Source organism: Chelon labrosus (assembly GCF_963514085.1).
Source record: "Chelon labrosus genome assembly, chromosome: 21".
Taxonomy (NCBI): Eukaryota; Metazoa; Chordata; class Actinopteri; order Mugiliformes; family Mugilidae; genus Chelon; species Chelon labrosus.
The window spans coordinates 6,377,554-6,394,413 of record NC_140354.1 but is presented as its reverse complement, the minus strand read 5'-3'; the positions used below and the strand labels follow the sequence as shown (position 1 = coordinate 6,394,413).

Sequence of the window (16,860 nt, the reverse complement as noted above, 5' to 3'; positions counted from 1 at the left end):
TCCTGACATAAAAACACAACATTCATGCGCTTGTACAAGTCAACACGGTAATTTTAACATTCTTAAAGAACCATTTCTGTGCTTGCTCCTGTCTGCAGTTGTAAATATAACTGTCACTCAAATGAAGGCACCCTTGAGGCACTTCGAACTGGTCATAGCTGGTATTTACATGGTCGGCAAGTGGGATATCCATCATGAAAATTAGCTTTTCTGAGTGGGGAAAAAAAAATAAATAGCTCGGCCCTTTTGCATACATGATACAGGGAGATAAATATCTTATAAACGATGGCAGCTCACATGGCAGGTGAACTGTTTTAGCCTTTTATAACCCCCTCCCCTCCCGACAGACTGCCTGAATTGAGCAATCTCTGCCAGCTAGAGCACAATTTGGATTAGCAAAAGCCCCACTGATAGGTCAGCTTAGCCCGTAATGGAGCAGCTTAGGCCTTGTCTGCATGATTATAACATTCTTAGCAGCCTATTTCCTTGCATCCAGATGTTACCGCATGAGCATTCCTGCATCCCTTTAAGCCCAGCACAAATTTAGATCACATCATGAAATGAAGCACAGCTTTAAGCCATATTTGCTTGTGTGTTATATTCTGACCAAAAAAAAAATAAAAAATCGAAATGATGTTTTAAGCCGTAAAGGATTTCGAGCAATAATTCTCATCTATTTGCCACAATCAGTTCCTAGTAAAACGTATTATCTTCGACACAATTTTGTTGTTTCATCCGTTTGCAGAATCAAAGCGTCGCAATTTAAACTTTAGCAAAATTGAACTACTTCGGCAGACAGTTTAGTGGTGACACTTCATTTGGAACTGCTGGCATATGAAGAATGCTCTATAGTTAATTGATATTTAGCAGCGCGGTTATTTTGCTCTCTCTTTGTATTTAAACAGCCATAAATTCTACCTCGAAAAGTGTATTCCTCCAACCTTTCGGCTGTAATTTATTTTCAACAGCTCAGTTCAGGGCTGCTCTTTGAGAGCTCCCTCTAGACCGCTCCAGCTGTTCTCTTGAAACACACTGATGACAAAGTGAATATCCTCATGTTTACATGCCAGTAAGCTGTGTGTGAAAGGCTTAATGCACTCACCCACACCCGGGCCTCAAGTGTGTATTGTTAATAATAATATAAAGTGATTCTCCTTTCAGCCCGATGTGTGCTTTATCAGCACAATCAATAAACCGGTACAACAGGCCAGGACAAGGTTAGAGGTTTAAAGGTTCATAAATGATGTTGTCAGTGATGGAAATTAGTTGAAAAGGAGATTAGTTTAAAAAAAAAAAAAATCAATAGTTTATTCTTGCAAATGACAGTCTAAATGTTTAGACAAACTGCTGTGTGGTTTGGTTGCGTTTAAAGCGCTGAAGTTTCCCAGCCTCTTCTGATCTCAGCGTGCCAACTCCTCCGCTGCTCCCCAACTTGTCTCTCTTGCACAAACAAACTTTCTGTTCACAGCTTCCTGAAAAGTACTTTTGCTGCTTGTTCCACTCACAAGTTGCCAACATTAAAGTGGAAGCGCATGAGCGACATCCTTTTTCACTAGACCGCCGCCGGGCAGCCCGCAGCTTTATGAATGCGGGGCACCTAGAAGGCAATGAGATAAATGTTGCGAATGCACAGTGCTGTTGCTTATGGGCTCAGAAAACTGGCATTGTCTTGCACAACTTTGCCCAAGTAGTCTGTGAAACTGAAATAGTAGTTCAGTTTCTGTTCTCAAGAAGTCATCTGGATATGTAGCATATATATGTATAACCAGGTAGCCAGGCTGAACTTCCTCCAGCGAGCTCCAGTCCAGTGAAGCTGTTAAAAATGCAAAAACATATGGTATCTTTATTTTATCTAGTATTTTGACCACCCAGATTGGTTACTCTAATTTGATCTATCGTGAAAAACCAGTGCAGTCAAAACAGAAATCACTCAGCTACAAAAGATAGAGGGTGTACTAGAGGGTAAAATTGAGAAGTGACGAGCACCACAGTACCGACAATAAGCATCAGGCTCTTTGCGCAAGCAGAGCACATTCAGTGTGTTCGTGCACACACACACACTAATAAGGAGTAAATGCACTTTGGTTTTGTTTCAAATCAGCATTAAAAGGTAATTCAGGAACAAAATGCCTGGCCAACTCTGTGTGAAACCACCCAATTTTGCAACACCGGGGGCAATGCTGGTCTGGCGTCGCACCGTTGGGAGCTGATTATGCTCGGGCAAAGGTCCGTTAGGCAGATTAAATGTGGACAGGCTTCAAGTCGAAATAGAATATTAACATCCCTGTAGTCATCCATGTCATCTGCGGAGTTGAATTAGTTTACGGCTAGATTAGTTGGAGCATCCAGTTGCATGCAGAGGTATTTCTTTTTCCTCTGTGTGGCTTGAAACATGGCCCAGAATGAAACCAAAATGGTGTCCTACCAGACTCGTATTCTGAAAATTGGATCTGGCAACTCCAGACTCACAAATTAGCATTTTTCTAAGGGGGAGTTGCTTTTTTGTAAAACCAATTACCATGGAATCCCATAAACATATAGTATAACTTATTATATAGGCTGGATGTGATATTTTCATAGTGTTACGGATTTATTTTTCATATTTTCTTGGCTGTGTGGACAAAAGCACATAGCAGCCATAGATGCTCAGCTTTATTAATCTCGTAGTATTACAAGGAGTTCATATTTTCCCTCTTAGCACTTAGAAACAGTTTTGCTTGAATCATAAATGCTAGAAAGATTAATGTTGTCTTGGCTGCATCTCATTTCAAGCTTGTTCCTCCGAGTTAACAAAACAAGACACGGATAAAAGCGCCGATTGATTACTTAATAGAGATCTGACCTGCTGTTCGGAGACGCTCCTGTGGAATCGGAAAAATAAACTCTGACAACCAGCTTCCTTCCCGCGTCGGTTTTCCCAGCATTTTCGCCGCTCCCCCCGTTTCACAGAGGAGCCATTTCCATTCATTTTCTCTCCTGTGTTGCCACAGCCAATATTAATATTTTACAGTGAGTAGTAAGATGGGCCAACCTGCCCACATGACCTGCCAGAGCAGCTGAAAGGAATTAAACTTGTGTCGCTGTGTTTGAACAGTAATAAAGATGCAGGAAAATACACACTGTTGTACTGCATAAACCGAGAGGGAGATGGTAAGTTTCTCATACAAGAGCATATATAAACATTTCTCTTTTTTTCTGTCTGCTGGGAGCAGTAATCTTTTCACATGCAAAGACCAAAGTATAACATATTCTCACATAGATGTAGAACTCCAGTATGTACAGCAAATGGAATACCTACAGCTAAGATAACATTAAAAGGATTAACACAGCTGCACGGCAAAGTGAGCGTGAGATTAGTCGTCAGACCGTACTGACAGTATCAACACGCCGTCCACTAACTTATCGTATCGTGAGTCACACCATATTTAAAATGACATACAATGTTTACAAAAGGCTATCAGCACAGTATCATAAATACGATGGTGTTTATCGCCTGAAGGCGTCTAAAAATCACACACCGCAGCAGGCTGCCACACTCACCAGACAGAATAGACTCACACCCTCGTCCTCAGGAGAGAAAATCATTTCCGTTTGTCACATTTAGTTGCTGACCAGTCGCGGCTAAACCGCTGACCAAACACTTCACGTACATTTTGCTTTGTGAAATTTATTTTAAAGCCTTTCCCCCGAGTTGCACCGCGACTTAAATGGCGGGATCAATACGCTTTCCGGCGATCTTCCAATGCCGGTGTGCTGCCGCTCGTGGGGCCATTATACGGAGGGGTCAAAAACGAGTCACAAGCGGTGGAGGCACTTCCAGTGATGGAGACGCCACTGCAGTGGAAATACAGATGAATTACGATTTAATGACATTTTTATTCAGTTATTAGTCCACTACTGTTCTACATTAAATCACCTCAATGATTCAATTTAGAATGGAAGAAATTAAACAGAAAAGAGCAGGAAGGAACACTGTAGATGAAAGCCCATCGTGTTAATGATCTTAATGGATGCATAACAAAGAGGGAACACACACACACACACACATCATGACTAAATCTTCTGAGGATTTTTTTTTCTTTTTCATTTTTTCTAGTCAGACCAACGCTTCACATAAGCTTGTGCAGATAATCAAGACATGACCTCATCTTTACTGGGCTCTGGGATAAAGGGAGTTACATGTAAGAGGCAGTTCTTGTTACTGTTGGGGTTGGACGTTTAACACAGTCCACTGAGGAACTGACTGAAGACTGGGCAGACGGAGGCTCTTGACTCGTAATTTATTCAATATTAGATTCGAGTCTAAATTGTGGACGTTGTAAAATATTTTAAGTGTTTTAATTAAAACCAACTCAATTATTCGCAACTCCCAAGAATTGGGAGAGAGAGCTGTCCGTGCCACTAGAGGTCTTCGCGTTACGTGGACCACATGCCAGAGCGTCCTTGAGCAAGACAGCGAACCCCGGGTTGCTCCCAGCGCTTGACGTGCGAATGTGTGTGCGCGCTTGTGTGAACGCGTGGGTAGACGTGTCTTTGGGACCGCGAAAGGTAGAAAAGCGCCACACGAATGCAAGACCGTTCGCCAAAACGTGGACGAATCAGACTTTGTTTTGTCTTCCCGTGCTCTGTTGCAGCCTCTTGCTTTCATTAATCGCCTTCAAATAGGAAAAACATTTTTGCGCGGAAGAAAGGAAAGAAAGTAGATCATTTTGCTTTTGCAGACGTCCCCCTTTGTGGTATTGTTTGCCTGGCTTTTAGCAACCAGGAAAAGACACTAAAGTGTACAGAATAGTGCTTTTAGCTTTCGAACCAAAGCGCCGAGGCAAACATGAGCAGACAGAGAGAGACGACTGGACTTGAACTAATTGCTGTCATTAAATAAAATCTCAGTAAGTGCTCTGTATTATCTGGAAATGACTCATAGTTCATTTGATACAGTTTTATATAGTATATTATTCAGTGTATTTCAGGCATTATCAGATTTTGAGAATTTTAACTTAACACATACATTTCATTTAAGGGTTTAGTGGTTAACTCAAACGCTTGGTGGAAAGCGTAAATAGCTAAAAGGTTGATAAAACAATTACAATCAGCAGGGACTCGCTGTGACATTTCCCATTAGTTTCATGGCAAACATCGCCATTTTTATTTTTTTTTTAACATGAAATAAAAATGTCAAAAGCAACAAATGTGCTAGTGCCTGTAATCTCTTATCGATATTTACCCTCGTATTTGTGAGTTACCTTCAACTTAAAGGCACCTTTCGGCGTTGTGGAGAAAGACTCTATGCAGGTTTTTCCTTCACTGTGTCACACTGACCCTCAGCTTTTATAATAAATTGGGAAAAAGGAGTAAAAAAAAAAATAAATAAATACTGACTGTGAGGTTCATGGACATGTTCTGTGTTTGACTGATAGTGCTGCCAAGTCTTAGATACAATTTTTTTTTTTTTTAAGCTTTCACAGTATGCCAACATACAGGCAAAATATGGTCGGACTGCTTAATGCATTTGAAAAAGACCTACGTATCGTTCTCCAAATGAAACCGAAATCATTTCTGCTCTCCTGTCACAGGAAATAATATCAGACGCAGATGTGGTTTCGTTTGGTGACTTTAATGATGCATTTGCTCCTTTTAATGGCTTCAGCCATATGGCATGTGGCATAGCTCTCGCGAAAAGCAGCAGTTTACATCTCCCGTACACACTTGTTTATTCACACAATAATTGATGCCCCTCAGCCTTGTCATCTTGTTGCATCACTACAGCCCTCTGTGCAGAGTGCAACTGGAAAATTAATGTTAGAGAGTGCCACAAATGCCATAATTTTGAAAGCTGCATCTGGAAAAGCTACACATAACTTAATCTTAGACCTCAGTTACTTGATGAACCCACTACATATACGTATGGCTGATAAAATCTCATGAATATGCCGCATAACAAACAGAACAAAGTGAATGTATACGGTTTAGAAAGTTGCCTCATGTGCTGCAGCCAAACAGGTTCTTTGGAGTTTTGTCTGCGGTCATCTTAAAATGATTGGATCCTGAAGTGTCGGACATTTTTCTCCGGCAAGGAAATCTATCATGTTCAAACTGTCATATTAATTGGTTCTGCTTAACTGAGCCGGATCTGCAACGTTTCCAGGATGTAAATTTTAGCCTTTGACTCTGACGTATTCAGGTGTGACTTTCAATTAGAGTTGGGCCGTTTTGTGCTTCTCTTGGAGCTAATACGCATCTGGATAGGGTTTTGAATAATGCTGGCAGATGCAGAGATGACTGAAGAGTCGCTGTTTTGCAGAGAAAAGGTGCAAAGCTTTCAGTTATATTCAGAGCAAATATGATGAAAACAAAAGAGAATAGTTAAAGTCAAGAGTTAAAGAGAACAGCCTATAAAGACAGCTCCAAGTTTTTCCCTTTGTTTTTGTGCAAAGAAGTACAAGTACATTATGGAAACGTTTACATTTAATGAACTGTCCTTCTACAAAACAACTGAGGAACAACTTGAAACTTCTTAAAAAAAATAAGAAACATTTCGGGACATCGCTGCCACCTGCTGTTTAGTTCTACGTCTCAGTGTCGTGTTATGTCCGCAACCCTGACTAAAACAGTGCGCCCCTAGTGGACAATTTAGTAACAGGTGTTGCTTTTATTGAAAAATTGCAATTAATGTCTTCAATTAATTGAAGTGCAATTCATTTGAAGTGCAATTAGTTTTTGCACTTTTATCCCACGGGCCGGATTAGACCCTCTGGCGGACCAGTTTTGGCCCCCAGACCGTATGTTTGACACCCCTGGTCTAGAAAGTCATGTCACATTAACCGACATGTAGTTGTTATTTTGTTCCCAGGTGGTTGTTTTGATTCTGGGTCCAACCTTGTAAATAAATGACAAAGAAAGTAGTGAGCGCCCATTTTTCTCCCGGTGCTGCTGCAGTGCTAGAAGCGGCATATCACAACAGCTTGTTTTTGTAGGCTACACAACATCAGTAACGGAATATTGAGGGCAATTGTGATCAAATTGAATGAGTGTAGCCTGGAGTGCTCTCATCAGCTCATCCAAAGGCAAATAAACAAACTAGTAAAGAACAATAAAAGAAGACAATCGTCTTTTCAGTGGAATGGCAAACGGCTGTTGTTTCGTTCGAGTGCAGATGAGACATTATGTAAGGATATTATTTTGGGTTCAGGGTTCGTACTGTACATTTATTTCTAGCTTTATCAGAAATCAGGGCTTTTTATAGCCTGTAACATTAAAACTAGACACTGAAGTTGGGGGGGGGGAAAGCAATATCCTTGGAGTCTTTGATTTGAGATAAGCTTGCCTCCATTTTCTCTACGGACTTACACACTGGTTTAAAAATAGACTAAATTTGAAGCTTGCACGCACTTTTATGAGCTAATGATGCAGGGTGGCATCCAAAGCATTCCAAACATCCTCATAGTTTTCCTCATTTCCATGCTTTATTTCATGATGTTTTATGTCCAAGGGGCATCTGAACACAGCTTCAGATCTCAGCACTGCAGACTGGTGATGTGGGGAGTGAGGTACCTGGCTTGCCCACTGTTGAAAGTGGGACGGTCTTTAGGGGATCTCAGGAAGAGAGTCGGGGAAAAAAGGTTTTGATCAGGACCAGCTGTCACTTCTGTCCTCAACTATTCTGCTGGAGCCCGCAGTCCTGTAGAAGCAGGAAGTATAATGGGCTTGTTTAGAGTGGGGAGGCTATATTGTCTTTTAATTAGTCTCAGGGTTTTTCTCTTCATGCCTTTTAGCAGACGTGATTTACTTGTCCCTAAAACTAACTTGTATCGTGGTTGGATCAACATTAAAACTTAATAATAAGATGACATGGCATAAATCTCATCATCAGGCTCAACGTCCTACGCGTAATAGAAAAGAGCAGGAAATGGGAATAGGAAATGTAAAAGTGATTAAGTGTATGTATGGTATGATGGACTAGATAATGTAGTCATGGGCACTGAAACCAGTAGAAAGCATTGTGAGACGCTAACAGACAACATAAGCATACAGTTAAATGATTTGCAGACATGGTCCTTGGACATGGACTTTGGTTCAAATGCTTCAAAAATTCAAACTACTTTTTAAGGATTTAACACGAAAAAAGCAAAGCCAACACTGAAGTACCCAAAAGTGCAGTTCATCGAATTGGCCTTTTGGCCCAAAAGTGAGTCAATCTCCATAGACCCCCCTATGTTAAAATGCCCAACTTATCAGCAGAAATAGCAGTTTTGGACTTGACAGCTGGTGAGTTTATATAAATCACCAATGTGAATCATATCAAGGCATAAAGCGATGCATAACTTAGGGTGGGGCTGCTATGAGTGGCAGGTGGGTGCTCCAACACAGTGGTTCTCAACCTTTTTGGGCTCCTGGACCCCCTGCATATTTTTGATCGACCCTTACGACCTGAAACTGAAAGTGTGAGGAAACATGGTTGCTTTGTTGTCTTCCAGTACCCGCAAGCAACAGTACCAATGCTCGACCAAAGAGATGACCGAGATTCCCGCTGTCAGCTCATTGGTCAAAGAGCATTAGACGGCCTGGGAATAATAAATTAATTAATTAATTATTAATTAATAATCAGGTAACCGATGGTGTCATTTATTATTGGAAGCATACAGTACAAACTGGGTGCAGTACATCATGGGAGTAGTAGGAGCTGTGTATATGTTTGGTTCTGCAGTTCATTTTGAAATAGCTGGCAACATGACGAGTGCTTGGGCAACACCGAATCTGCAGTGATGTAATGGACTAGTTTTATAAGTTTGTCGAGCTTACTGTAAACATAGATGTTCGTAGAGCTTTAAATCAAATGTTTATAATGTGGTCAGGGGTTTTATATACGTCTGAACACAACAAGTTTGAATAATTATTCACATTAGAGTCAGTTATCTTGTTATTTGGGAAATTTATAGTATGACATTCTAGGCTGGAAGCTAGACCAACTTATGGGAAATTTGGTCCGCAGTCTCTTCACTGGGAAGTGATTATGCTCGGGCAAAGATCTGCTGAGCCAATCAAATTGTTTGTTTACGTGGTGATAGACAGTGTAAGAGCAACTCATCTGTGTGCCATGGAGTAGTATTTGTTTACAACAAAATGGCTCTGATTGGTTGAACGACGATCAGAGATCATAACCTCAGCAGAATGTTACATGAGGTCATGACCCCAGCAGAATGTGACATGAGGTCATGACCCCACCAGAATGTGACATCGTGAGGTCATGACCTCAGCAGAATGTGACATCATGAGGTTTCCCTCGACAGGTCGCCAGTCTATCACAGGACTAACATTAAGAGACCAAAATCCATTCACGTATGCACACCTACCGGCAATTTTGGAATCGGCAATGAACCTGATGTGCATGTTTTTGGACAGTGGGAGGATGTCGGAGCACCCAGAGAAAACCCAGGCAGGCGCAAGAACCTGGCCCTTATAGTATAACAATACTATATGGCCCACTAATGGCCTTCCACTGGATTGGCTGAGGGCTACACCATTAGCATTAGCTTGGTGGCTTGAGAAGGCTGAGACCTCCACCTGCAGCCACAGTGGGCTGATCATCTGGCTGTTGGGTTTGACAGGCCAGAGTCAGCGGAGGAGGTTGGGCTGGAACCTCCAAACTATTAGTGAGTGTTACAATTTGACTCCTATTTAAAAACTCCTACCGGTAACGTAATGATGTCATCATGACATCATCGAGAACACCCCTTATGGGCGTGGCCACTTGTCACACATATGTTTGCATTAGTCAGTGGATAAACTCAGATATATGTGATCTGTGACAACACTACAGTTTTGATTTTAGAGGTTAATTTTAAACAAGCCAAAGTTATCTGAACTGGACTCAGCATTATGAGGTCATGACCTCAGCGGAATGCGTGACACTATGGGATCATGAGATCCAAGTTTTTTAGGAGTTTCCAGAGGTAGTGAAATGCGCTTGATGCCCTTGATTTCAATAAAGCTGCATAACACATCAACATTGCACAACTGTTTCGACAAGAACGCTATCATAGCTAAGGGAGTGATAGATGATTTTGACTGACCTCCCTAAATATATATATATATAATATATACATTCAGCTTCCAGACTGACAAACAGCTCCTGGCTAACCAACCGGACATAGTGGTGGTAGACAAAGAGCAGAAGGTTGATGGTGATAGATGACGCCAACATCAGAAAGAAGGAACACGAAAAGGTTGAAAAGTACCAAGGGTTGAAAGAACAACTGGAACAGATGTGGAAGGTCAAGGCGAGTGTGGTCCCCGTGGTAGAAGGAGCACTCGGGGCAGTGACCCCCAAACTGGGGCAGTGGCTCCAACAGATCCTAGGAACAAGGACCCGAGCGTTATGCAGTAACTTTAACAATGCAAACGGGCGCGAGATCTCTTATTTAAATACAATGAATTACACTTGTGAAACAGATGGAATTTGAGAAAAAAAGTCATGTTACCCTCTGTAGTTTAGGTAGATAAAGGTCTCAGTCACATTGGAATAAAATAATGCCATTTCTATGAATGTCATAGGACCTTTTTTAAAAGATATCCGTGGACCCCTGGTTGAGAATCTATGCTCTAACAGGTGCTTCAGCGACCTCTTTGACCATTGTACGATGAGCCGAGAGTTGAGAGTTGTCCGGCACTTGTCCCACATTGAGCTTCAAAACAGCTCTCCAGGAATGTTGTTAGTGGGGGCCTTTGGGTCCTATGGGTTGAGGGGGGCTCTGTGGATCATCCTTCAGATATTTGATCAGTTTGGGATCTAGTGAGTTTGGGATCTAGGGAATTTGGAGGCCAGGTCAACACCTTGTGCTGTTCTTCATGTTTTTTTTTAGTTGTTTCTAAAGCGCTTTTGTGTGTGTGCCTGTGTCAGGCTGCATCCTGCTGAGGATGGCTGCTGCCATCAAGGAGTGTCATTGCTATGGGGTGGAGGTGCCTGGTTTGGGTGGATGGTACATGTCTAAGTAACATCCACATGAATACCAGGTCCAAAAGTTTCCCAGCAGAACATTGGACTGTCACAAGATGGTCAACTTCTCCTGTCAGTGGTCATAATGTTATACCTGATCGGTGTATATTCAGTGTGCAACGCAACATGATAAGCATTCAGTTAAGATACTCTGGTTAAAGGATTTAGTGCCAGGGTCCGAGGGATTCCTTAAAGGAACCAGACACTTGTGCAAATATAGCAGAGACAATGCAAAACAAGCTGCAAGCGGCATAGACGGCAAATAAAACGACAAAACTGAAGCGGGACGAGGATAAAAACACTAAACATTAAAGCAGCCTTTTTTCCACTGTGCTCCTGCCCTGATGTGATAAAGATTAAAAACTGCTCTGTCTCTGCCACTGTCCAGAAGTTGTAACATGCAGATAAAAGATTAAATATGTTCAACCGCATCTCCTCCTTTTATGTTTTTAAATAAGTTTTTTACGCCAATTTCCACACCTGTGTAGTTTGAAAGGCCTCCTGGATTTGAAGATAGAAAGAGGAAAGAGAAACCGGATAAATGATTCAGGAGGGACCATGAAAAGCACAGAAATGGATTGAGTGTGTGAAGAAAATGATGTATACTATAACTGGATGAAAGGATATGAAGTAATAAGGGGTGTGAGGGCAAGACGGTCTAATATCTGAATCGGGAGGATATAGCAGAACTCGCAGCAGCTTCATGCCTCTTTATAGAGTCTGCAAGAAAATATTAAAGCTGCAGTCATATTGTTGTCACAGTTTGCTCTATATAAAAAAAAAAATCCATAGTTCTCTTAATTATCCCGATTGAATCTCCAGCAGATCTTTATATGTTACGTAACTTAATCCAGCAGATAGCTTCAAGGCAAGCTCACCGGGATGATACTTAACACTCAGTGGTGGTGAGGTCGGATTCAGGTTGAGAAAAACAAAAACAAAGCAAAATCTCTGCCATTACTCGAGCCCGATCGGATCACTCAGAGCGGCGGCTTGCTCCGTGTTTATTCTCCTCCTAGTAGCTGCACCTTCACCGTCACAAAACAATGCCTCCCACTCCACAACAGGCCCACTACGGGACCCCTTGCTCCGGCCCGTGGGCTCGTTTTTACGCTTGCCAAACATGTACGCATCCACTCGTCGAGAGCCGAGCAAAGAGTGACTCATTTGACCGCCGTTTGTTTTTTTTGTTTTTTTGTTTTGCTCCACTTTGCAGTGAGCCCGTGTCTTTGTTCTTTGCGCCGCTGTAATCACAAACGCGTCACTCAGGGGTGAAATGATTGGATTATTCATTGCAAACTGACCACCCCGTGTCTCACTTCAATTGTCCTGACTGACTGTTTTTGATAAATAGACGCTGGCACCCTCCATAGATAGTTGCAATCGCGCTCGGATTAATGCGACAATACAATTGCTATCTGCTTCCCTTCCCATTGTTGGCCTGTTCGCTGCGTTGAGACAATGCTTTACTCAAAATAAGGTATTAAAACCTACAGCAAAATGGACTGCTGCTTCCATCTTTCAATACAAGAATGTCTCCTTGTAGCAAAATCCTGATACTTTTGTGGCGAAGGATTGTTCTCAGAGAAATGAGACATTTCCATATTTCACAGCTACATTTCTTTCACGTATCATTTAAAGAATAAAGAGAAAACTGCACAACAAATGTAGCTAAAAGAACTCAGGAGCTTATTATGAGTGGACACCTTTAAGATAATTGATTGTATTTGACATGACATGGAGGAAGCTCGGCCGATGGATACTCCACAGCGGAGATGTGATCAATCCAAATGAGAGACTCTGGGAGAGATTTTTACTCCTCTGCCAGACTTTATTAGAAACAAGTAAGCTCCTCTAGAGGAACTCTATCCCTCAAGAAACAGCTTGGACCTATTAGTATCCGGGAATGTAAATTAGCGTGATCCCTCACCTCATCATGCCTCAAAATAATTCCCAGCGCGCCAGTTTGACAGCGCACAATGAAACATTGAGTTAAAACGCTTGGGCATGTTCCAGAGCACTTTTGCGGTGGGCGTTTAGGCATGAAGAGTTGTGATTATCTCCGTAGATTAGTTTCTGCCTTAACAAACACAAAAATTTGATGTGATTTGGTGCACCGCGCATACGGAATGATGAATCAACCTTCGGAGAGGACTGGGCATCCTCCAGATCTGAATTTTCATGTGGAGTGGGTGTGAAATGGATTCCCTTCCCAAGTTAGAGTATGCAAAGTAGATACAACTGAGGGGGAAAAAAATAAAAAAAAGCAGTTTTAAAGGTGGACTTACTCTGTTTTTATTTATTTCTCTGGCTCTGATACGTTTTTTAATCTACACTGAATGGATCTAATCATGATGCTTCATATGTTTTCCAGCGAATTATCAGACTCCCATTGCACACATGCTGCTATTAGTCATCCTGTCATTCGTTGTTTACCTACTTGCACCTTTCTGACCTAAAAGCACCAAATGTAATGATCTTGCGCGCACGTTGCAAGTGTGACTCTCAAAGTAGAGATCATTAAAAGTTACTCCAAGTGTGAATCACCTGTACCGCACCTTCGCACTTCCCTTTGCTATGTAAATAAAGCCTTGGACATGTGTTGCAGTGCAAGAAACTGAATGTTATGTGCTATGTTCTCGCTGTGAGGCAGTAAACAGCAGATGGTGAGCACGGCCTCTTTAGCGCTATGGATTTTATTTAGCTACCCACCTGAATGACCTGCGCTGAGCCGAGCAGCTGATGTGCAGAGAGAGAGAGAGAGAGAGAGAGAGAGAGAGAGACAGAAAGGAAGAGTTAACTGTTTGCTCTTGTTTACTTCAGTTCCACAAGGCTGCAAGGCCAGAGGAGTCATTTCCCATGCACGGAGAAATTAGCTTGTTTATCAGCGTTTTTTTTTTTTTGTTTGTTTTTTCGATTTCCGTCCCGCCTCGCCGTCCCGCTGACATTTTTCGTGCACATGATCCATGACTGATTCCCCCGATCCAAAGCGCAGTAACGAAGTGCTCGTGTCATTCCCACTGCTTTATAATTAAATATGTGATTAGCATTGGGACAATAGCTTGTTACGCTTTCAAAAAAGTAACCTTGAACACGGTACATCTGTGTTGTCAATTGGACATGCTCCAAAGGCTGCCGGGGAGACGCCGCAGCTAATGTTCATACACTGCCGGCGGTTTCAAGGTGATTCGCTGTGGTATATTGGAGCTTTTTTACACTGCATGGTGATGCTGCACTCTCAGACCACCTACTGTACTTTGGAGTTAAATTGCAGGCAGGGCTTAAAAGTCCTTGAAAGGTTACAAAAATCTTTAGCCGTTCATTACTCCAAAGGGGCACGAGTGGAAAGTGATGGAATATAATGAAAACTAATACTCTTTCTAGTCACTATGCTATCTGTAGATATGTTTAATATCCCATTACAGACCCAGAAGTAACCACAGTTCTATACTGTCAAGAGACAAACATAATCCGGAGGGAAATTACCCATCAGGAAGGCAATACTGTTACTGAGATGCAATTACCAGGTCACTTGTAAGACTTCCCGCCCCAGTATCCATGGGTACACGTGTGTGAGGGTGGTCGATATGTGCATAACAGCTCTTATGTTTAGCACAGTAAATTGGATTCTTTGCTGCAGAACAGTTCATTTAGAATATGTCCGAGATGCAAATGATTGATGTGACTATATCGTTACAACTGTAGGTTTGTGGTGCAGGGCGGCCTAATGGAAAAAGATACAGCAGGGAGCAAGGAAACGGCTATTATCCCAAAATTAGGGAGAAGCTCCTGCAGCAACTCTCTGCAGATGGAATGATTTCGGTTGACTGTTTATGCATCATTTTTAAAGCTAATATGAGTGAATTTGGAAGTAAGCAAATGAAGACATGTGCTTGCATCCTTTTTTTTACGTGATATCACAGAGCTCCTGTGCTTTTGTTTGTACGTGGTTAAATACTCTGCATGTCTCACAGAGGATTTAATGTACCAATTTAGCACTGAATCACATAGCCGACAAACAAAGAGAACAGTACGGATTGGATTGAACATCAGTGTAAACATTTGATAAGGATTTGCTTGAGGCGACTGCTATGCTTTATTATTGATACAAAAATAAAAACTGCAGGAGCGAGGCTTGCCTCGGCGCACGTGTTACTCGCCTTTGCGGCGTCCTATCCTACAGCCGGCTCTCACGGACCAGACTGAGCATAATCGTTGTGTTAATGGCGAACGGCTTTCCTGTGAGCCCGCAGACAAATTTCTCAAGTTGGAGACGTTTCAACTGTACTACAAATTATCACCTTGAATCTGATAATTAATCACCGCTGCCGCCTTCGGTGAGCAGGCCCCCAACCTTACATGTGGCTCGGAGAGGAAGAGAAAAGAGCTGCCTGCACCCATTGCAGAGGAAGTGCGTAAGAAAGAAAACCGCCTTCCACAGAGAGTGAGCCTAGCATGCATAATAAATGTATGACAAAACAATACCCCAGGCACCCCAGTATTAATGATATGCAGTGAACTCATTATTAAAGTTCCAAAACAGCTCCTGGAGTAACACAGATGGAGTCAATTAAGCAATGAGCATACTTGCTTGCCTGCCGTTTCATCTTCCTTCTTTTATCTCTTGCATATTACTCCATGGATGTAATTAGCTGTATGTTTCTCCTCACAACATAATGTCCAGTGATAATAACAGTTATTTTCTCTTGTAATTTCAAATAATGCTCTGCTTAATAAATGTACCAAATTTGCTTGCACCGCGTCCTTGGGTATTTCATTAGCACCGCAAGAGGTGGTGAGGATAATACTGTGCTAAGCGGCTTTTTTTTTCTCTCTTCCCCTCTCTGTTGTTTCTGCTCCCAGAGACCTGATGCCTTCGACGCTGGAGGGGCAGATCACCATGGAGAAGACACCCAGCTACTTTGTGACTAACCATGCCCCGAAGCGCATCCACTCCATGGCCAGGGACATCAAGCTTATTATTGTGGTGCGTAATCCTGTCACTAGAGCCATCTCAGACTATACACAGACTTTGTCCAAGAAACCTGAGATCCCTACTTTTGAGGTTCTGGCTTTTAAGAACCGGACGCTGGGTCTTATAGATGCCTCGTGGAGTGCGTTGCGCATAGGAATATATGCTCTTCACCTGGAGAGCTGGATGCAGTATTTCCCGCTCTCCCAAATGCACTTTGTCAGTGGGGAAAGACTCATAGTGGATCCCGCAGGCGAAATGGCCAAAGTGCAGGACTTCTTGGGACTGAAGCGGATCGTCACGGACAAACACTTTTACTTCAATAAAACTAAAGGATTTCCGTGTCTGAAGAAGCCGGAGGACAGCAGCACTCCCAGGTGCCTCGGCAAGTCCAAAGGGAGAACTCACCCTAAAATTGACCCGGACGTGATTCGGCGGCTGCACAAGTTCTACAAACCCTTTAACATGATGTTCTACCAAATGACTGGCCAGAACTTTGAATGGGAGCTGGACGAGGACAGCGAGCCTCGCGGCTCTCAGGACTAGCATGGCACGGCTCAGCTACACCACCAGCCTTCTCACTATTGTTGTCTCGCTTCATCTTCAGAGAGAGTGCTTGAGCACGCCAATCAATCATGGCTGTCTTTGCAGTGTCTGTATCCATTAGCAAGAGTTTACTGACATGCTTTTTCTTGATGATGGCAAATCATTATTGTACATACTAAACATAAAATATATTTATATTTGTGTAAAGGAGATGATTTATTCATTTTGTTTTTAAAGCATAGAACTGATATAAAAAATCATGTTGACTATGGCAATGCATGCGATGAGTTAAGTGTCCTTACCTCATGAGCCCTAAGGGTAAACTCTGCCTGTTTCTTCTCCCTTTACT

The 16,860-nt window shown here is 42.3% G+C and overlaps 1 protein-coding gene across 1 annotated transcript in view; it reads left to right on the top strand.

The window, feature by feature from the left end:
- The window catches only part of hs3st4 (heparan sulfate (glucosamine) 3-O-sulfotransferase 4), an 82,918-nt gene extending 66,392 nt beyond the window's left edge, over positions 1–16,526 (top strand). The window contains exon 2 of the mRNA XM_084571343.1: positions 15,857–16,526. Within this exon, the coding sequence (XP_084427469.1) occupies positions 15,857–16,511 (655 nt within the window). The 3' untranslated portion in view covers positions 16,512–16,526. The remainder of the gene's footprint in view (positions 1–15,856) is intronic.
- Positions 16,527–16,860: the final 334 nt, after the last annotated feature.